Raw genomic sequence first — 6,776 nt, 5'->3', positions numbered from 1 at the left:
CCCTCCCCCCTCCCCTCTCCCTCCCTCCCCCGGGCCCACCGTCGTTGCAGCAGAGGCCCGCGGCTGCGCAGCGGCCGCCGCTCCCGCACGGCTTCTGGCCGGACTGGCAGGGCGACGGCAGGTAGCTCTCCTCCTGGCAGCGCAGCGCCTCGGCCGTGCCCACGAAGCAGCCCAGCTCGTCCCCGCAGCAGATGCTGGGCCCGAAGCAGCGGCCCTTGCCCCCGGGGCCGCAGGGCAGGCACTGCGGGGAGGGCGGGCGTCAGGGAGAGGCGCTGGGGATGGGGATGGGCAGGGGTCCTGGGTTCCGGCTTGGTTGGGGCTGATCAATGGGGCCACAGGGCTTCTTGGCTTTCCCATGACTGAAGGCCAAACGATAATAACTATCCTCACCTTTATCAGGGGCTGCGTCACGAGAGACCCTCTCTCTCCAGCTCTGGGACATGGGGCACCCCTCTCTGCCTGAGTGTCTGACCCCATCTGGGCTCCATATACACTTTTCTCTAGTCCCGAACTCCTTTGAGCCCTAGCCCAATTCCCTGTGCACCCTGTACCCTGCAGAGGGCTGCTACCCTCATCCAAAACACATCCAGAGCTGCCTCCTTGTTTCTTGGCCTCGCTCATGGTCTCTTTGCTCACTGGATCAGGGCCCGCCAGGCTGGTAGCAGAGGCATTAGCCCAGGGGGGAAGGCATAGATCCCCGGTGCCTCAGGCCTCTGAAGAGAAGCCCCATACAAGGAAAAGCAGGCTGAGGAGACTGCCCATCTGCCCACTCCAGCTTGTTCAACAACTCCATGTTGAGCCACTTAGGTGCTGGGCAGGACTGAACAGAAAAATTCAGATTTACTTCAGCTCTCCAGCGCTAGGATCAACTGGGCACCAGCTGACCACACAGCCTAAGAGAATTGGGTTGGATACCCAGCAGGACTTTTGCACAGGAGGCTTGGCTTGCACAACCTGCTCAGGCAAGCTCAGAACAATGGCCGTCTCCGGGGAGTGAGTTTGGACTCCTGTGGCTAGAAGTGGGTAGGATAAGAAAGCCATCGATACTGCACCAATCCAGATGAGAGGACTTCACAGGCACCGCCGAGGCCTTGCCAGCCAGTTCCACTTGATTCAGCTCCAAGCCCACTTGCTGGGGAAGCATTTCTCACCATCCTGCACCCTCTGTCTGGAGCCCTTGATGCCTGTCTGGCAGCCGGTCCCTCCTCCCCACCCCAATGGCCCTTCTGCCCAGCCGTGCCTCCTCCTCCCAGGGGCCCCATCTTAAAAGCTGCCTCCTCATGACTTCTCCCTTTCCTAGCCCCTGCCTTGGGGTTCCAGGGCACTGTTGCACCCAAGCCCCCCTGAGCTCAGCCGCAGTGGTACCTGTCTCAGCTCCATGTCAGACATGGCCCTCTTGCCACCCCGTGGGCAGTTCTGGAAGTAGCAAGCCGAGGTGAAGGCCAGCAGGCCGAGGAAGCAGACGGGCAGCATGGTGTCGGGCATCCTGGCACAAGCAGGTGAGGTTGTGCAGGCGCTGCTCAGCTGGCTCTGTGCCTCTGCCTCCGCTCGCTGCCTATTTATGTCCGCAGGTGTTCCCTGAAAGGCAACGTGGCTGCCACCCCCCCTCCCCAGTGACTCCCCAGGAGCCCACGGCCGCCAGGTCCCAAGCCGTCAGCAGTGATTCAGGCGTCTGGGGATGCACGTGGGCCTGTCTGTGTGGAGGATGGTGGAGGAGGGGGCAGGCCGCTGGGCTGTCATTGACCATAGTGTGACAGGAACAGCTGCCAGTGTGGCTGTGACACTGTGGGCTCCAGGAGAGGGACAGACGGGGGTCCCCTGCGACTGTCTCTGAACATTCTAACCGACCAGAAGGGGTGGGGAGCTCATAGGCCTCATCCACCTGGCACAGCCTTTGAGAGGAGCCTACGGGGGCCCTGTGGGCTTAGGCACAGGGTCAGGCCCAGGAGCTGTGGAGCAGGGGCCAGCCAGCTGAGCCCTGCAATAGGACAAGTGGCCCAGAATAACATACGCTTCGAGGCAAGGACAGAGGGCTCCAGGCGCCCTCATGGGCAGCCACAGTCATGAAGTCAAGAGAGGGATGCAGAATTCGGGGGAATGGCCCTATGGGGGTGCAGCAAGGCATCAGAGGAAGGCCTGGATGCTCCCACACAGGCTTTGCACCCCACAGAGCAGGGTACAGAGAGACTCAGGGCCTGAGACTCAGGACCTTGCGGACAGCTTCTTGGGGTGTGCCACATGGTTTCCCCAAATCTAGTTAGGGAGGGTTTGGGTTAGGAAACTAATCTAGGGAATGAGAAATCCAGGCCCAGGAAGGCTCAAAGGTGTGGGGAGAGAGAGCCTTGTGGAACCTGACAGTCACCTGCTTAGGGGATCCAGACCAATACCATTTCAGGCCTGGGGAGAGACTGGGGGACCTGGGCCTGGGGGAGGAGGAAGAAGCCATAGTTAGATGGGACCTGGCCTAAGAAAGCAGTGTGAGAGTCTGGAAGGTTTTTTGGTGCTTTTTTTCTTTGTTTTTTGTTGGTGGTGGTCATGGGCTTGAACTTAGGGCCTGGATGCTCTCCCTGAGCTTTAAGCCACAGTGCCACTTACAGTTTTCTTGTAGTTAATTGAAGATAAGAGTCTCACAAACTTTCCTGCCCAGCATTAGCTTTGAACCTTGATCCTTAGATCAAGGTCTCCTGAGTAGCTAGGATTACAGGTTTGAGCCACCAGCACCTGGCGTTGAGTCTAGAAGTGTTAAAAAGGCTATAGCCTCCTTTCCCAGCCATTAGAATGTTGTGATGTTGGATCCACTGCTTATGGTTCAGCCTCCAGCTCTCCTGGCCCTCACAACTTCTTGCTCACCTTCTCCAGGGGGATAGCCAGATCTTTTAGGAATGACCTGTTAGGAACTTGAGGACTTTCTTTTTTTCCCTTGAGACAGAGTATCACTGTGTAGTACAATCTGGCCTCAAGCTCTCAATCCTCTTGCCTCTCAGCCTCCATTAGTACTAGGATTACAGGCATGTGCCATGTCACATAAATCTAGAGATGGCACATGGCCCAGCTACCAGTGGGATGGAAAGGAGTCAAGCTTGGTCAGAAACTTGCTCCACTCCAGCTCTGCAGGTCATGAGGGAGATGGAGAAAGGAGAGTCCCATTTCAGGCTTGCCCAGTGCCCTTGCCTTTACCCTTCCTTTTCTTCAGGTCCCAGTTATCATCTGACAGATTGAAGGGACAGCTCTGGGACAGGCCAGGACTCTGTCTCTCAACTAGTCCACAGTCCATTTTGAGGCCTGCTTCCACTCCAGGCCCCTTTAAAAACTCCAGACTCAGCCAGGCAACGGTGATAATCCTAGCTACTTAGGCAGCTGAGATCTGAGGAGTATGGTTCAAAGCCAGCCTGGGCAGGAAAGTCCATGAGACTCTTCAATAAATACCAGAAAACTGGAAGTGGCGCTGTGGCTCAAGTGGTAGAGCTCTAGCCTTGAGCTGAAAAGCTCAGTGACAGGCCCCAAGGCCAGAGTTCAAGCCCCATGACTGAAAAAAAAAAACCCAAAAAACAAAAAACAAGACCCTCCAGATTCCACCTCTCTACCTAGGCTGGAGGGATGGCTTCAATTAATGCCTACTTCTCAGAGCCTTGATGCCTTTAGTGTGCTGACTCTACTTTTTTCTTTTTTTTTTTTTTGTCAGCCGTGGGGCTTGAACTCTGGGCCTGGGCACTGTCCCTCAGCTCTTCAGCTTAAGGCTAGCACTCTACCACTTGAGCTACAGCACCACTTCTAGTTTTCTCAATGGTTTATTGGAGATAGGAGTCTCTCGGTCTCCTGGGCTGGCTTTGAACTGCGATCCTCAGATCTCAGCCTCTTGAGTAGCTAGGATTACAGACGTGAGTCACTGGCGTCTGGCCCCAAGGTTATTTATTTAATGTGCTATCCTAATTTCCTATTTCCCTGGTCTCTCTGTCTGTGTCTATGTCTGTGTCTGTCTGTCTGTCTGTCCGTCTGTCTGTCTGTCTCTCTCTCTCTCTCTCTCTGAAATGGGGTCTTGCTGAGTAGCCCAGGCAACTTCAGACTCATGATCCTCCTGTTACTGGTTTGAGACATAGGGACTTGAGTTTTCAGTATCAGGTCTTTGATTTTGATTGCAAAATAAGAATTTCCAGACAAGTCACAATGGTAAGAAAACTTGGCAGAGTTTTATTGAGTGAGCAAGCAGGCAAGCAGAAAGGCACAGGCACACACTAACGGATGAGTGTGGGTGTGCAAAGGGAGACTCACAGCTCGGTCATCAGGGCTATCTATGATAAAGGCAGGGTTTGACTTAAGGTTATTTTAAAATGTGTTTTTCTTTGTTCTTACACATTTAATCACTTTTTTGTTTTTTGGGGGGGGCCGGTTGTGAGGCCTAAACTCTGGGCCTGGGCGCTGTCCCTCAGCTCTTCAGCTCAAGGCTAGCACTCTACCACTTGAGCCACAGCGCCACTTCCGGCTTTTTTTTCTGCTTATGTGGTGCTGAGGAATTGAACCCAGGGCCTCACGCATGCAAGGCAAGCGCTCTACCACTGAGCCACCTTCTCAGCCCCTTGATCACTTTTTTTAAACTATTTACTATCCCCCCCCATTTCCCTCTCCCCATTTAATCACTCTTTTTTTGTTGTTGTTGTTCATGGGGCTTGAATTCTGGGCTTGGGCGCTGTGCCTCAGCTCTTCAGCTCAAGGCTAGCACTCTACCACTTGAGCCATAGTGCCACTTCCAGTTTTCTGGTGGTTAATTGGAGATAGGAGTTTCATGGACTTTACTGCCTGGGCTGGCTTTGGATTATGATCCTCAGATCTCAGCCTCCTGAGTAGCTAGGATTTCAGGCGTGAGCCACCAGCGCCTGACCATTTAATCACTCTTGGTATTATATTTTCATCATCTGTGTTTGGGGGCTCTAAGACTGGCCTCCTCATTAAACTTTGATCATTATGTTTCGGTGATGGGAATCTGCATGGTTCTCATAACCCAATGCTGCCTTCAAGGCTACTTGACACCTGCCCCCCCTTCCAGGGCCATTTTCAGAAGTTCCTGACTTGGAGCAATTCTCAGAAAAACCTCACCTGGAGCCTGTCTGAAAGTATGCATTGTCTGGAAGGAACTTTTGTCCAAACTGCCTGATACTGAAATCCTGTAGCCCCACTTTCTACGCCCCCTTGTATCTCTGTCCAGTGTTACTTGGCAACCCTCTACAGCAATGATTAAATCTGATCTGATCTGTTGAAGTGTTTGTCTCCTTTCTTCCCATTCATCCACTTGCTCTCCGCCATACGCATTTCAAGACAGATGTTCTTCTTTAAGATAAGTACTTGGTGCCTGGAATCATTTTTCCAGGTATTTGCTTTTCTGTGATAAATGTCTTTCTTTATGATGACCTTGCTAATTATTTTGGGCCAGAAGGCAAGGTCAGATGGGGAAAGCTGCTCTTTTTCTTTTCTTTTCATTTTCCTTATACAAATACTGTAGCTTATGAAGGAGTATAGAGATTAAGGCAAAGTAGATTGTCAAATAATAGTGTTTGTTTCTGAATTCCTGGCTGTTCACTATGCTTCATTTTTCTTTTCTTTTCTTTTTCTCTTGTTCGTGAGGCTTGAACTCTGGGCCTGGGCACTGTCCATCAGCTCTTCAGCTCAAGGCTAGTGCTCTACCACTTGAGCCACAGCACTATTTCTGGCTTTTTCTGCTTATGTGGTGCTGAGGAATCGAACCCAGGACCTCAGGCATGCAAGGCAAGCACTCTACCACTGAGCCACCTTCCAGCCCTGCTTGTATTCCTTTTTGTATGTGCCATATAAGTCTCAGCTACTCCAACTACAGTTTCTATATTTTCTTTTTTAAAAAATCTTTTTTTACCTTTAAGTAGTTGTACAAATAGGTTGTCATTTAACAAAGAGTTAGCTTCGTTTTCAAATGAAGCCTGCTGCTAGCCTAAAGCACAATGTTCTCTCTTCTCACCTGTTTCCTAGTGGTCCTATCTGTGAACCATCCACCATGAGGACACACGAATGCTTTACCACTTGAGCCACAATTCTATTTTTTTTGGGGGGGTCCGGTCGTGGGGCCTGAACTCTGGGCCTGGGTGCTGTCCCTCAGCTTTTCAGCTCAAGGCTAGCGCTCTACCACTGGAGCCACAGCACCACTTCTGGCTTTTTTTTTTTTTTTTTTTGCGTATGTGGTGCTGAGGAATCGAACCCAGGGCCTCAGGCATGCAAAGCAAGCGCTCTACCACTGAGCCACCTTCCCAGCCCTTGAGCCACAATTCTAGTCTGGCATTTTGCTAACTGGAGATGGAGTCTCCTAGACTTTTCTGCCTCCATCCTCCAGTTCTACCTCAATCTCCTGAGTAGCTATGATTATAGATGGGAGCTATTGGTGCCCAACTATAAAATATTATTGCAAAAATAAGTAAAAAAGCAAATGGAGGGAAAACAGTTTTGATGACTCTTTTCTCTATTAAAACCCGGCACTGAGGCAAGTTTCGAATCTAGAGACTCTCTCCCAGCTTCGTTGAGTCCTCCAGCGTTTGCTAAGGAGAAACCAGGGCTTCTCCCTGGTGCTGGGGGACTAGGCTCGGGTCTCTGTCTCTCCCTCCTTAGAAGCAGCCAGCCAGAGCGACAAAGGACCAGAAAAAGCCTTGGGGACGGGGTGGGAGTGGGGTGGGGCGGATCAGAGGTGAAGTCACTAAGGAAGCCGAGCGAGCGGGGCCTGGGGACCGGCACCGAGCGGTCCGGGTCCGCGCAAATTGGGC

The 6,776-nt window shown here is 52.2% G+C and overlaps 1 protein-coding gene across 1 annotated transcript in view; it reads right to left on the bottom strand.

Moving 5' to 3' along the window:
• Window positions 1-1,528, bottom strand: part of Avp (arginine vasopressin) — a 4,341-nt gene extending 2,813 nt beyond the window's left edge. Inside the window, exons 1-2 of the mRNA XM_013010644.1 lie at window positions 1,366-1,528; window positions 40-241 (exon numbers count right to left, since the gene is read on the bottom strand). Of these exons, the coding sequence (XP_012866098.1) occupies window positions 40-241; window positions 1,366-1,485 (322 nt within the window). The 5' untranslated portion in view covers window positions 1,486-1,528. The remainder of the gene's footprint in view (window positions 1-39; window positions 242-1,365) is intronic.
• Between the last annotated feature and the right edge of the window lie 5,248 nt (window positions 1,529-6,776).

The sequence above is a fragment of the Dipodomys ordii genome, unplaced genomic scaffold (assembly GCF_000151885.1).
Source record: "Dipodomys ordii isolate 6190 unplaced genomic scaffold, Dord_2.0 Scaffold13, whole genome shotgun sequence".
Taxonomy (NCBI): Eukaryota; Metazoa; Chordata; class Mammalia; order Rodentia; family Heteromyidae; genus Dipodomys; species Dipodomys ordii.
The sequence above is the reverse complement of the archived record's forward strand: the minus strand, read 5'-3'. Positions and strand labels throughout refer to the sequence as shown.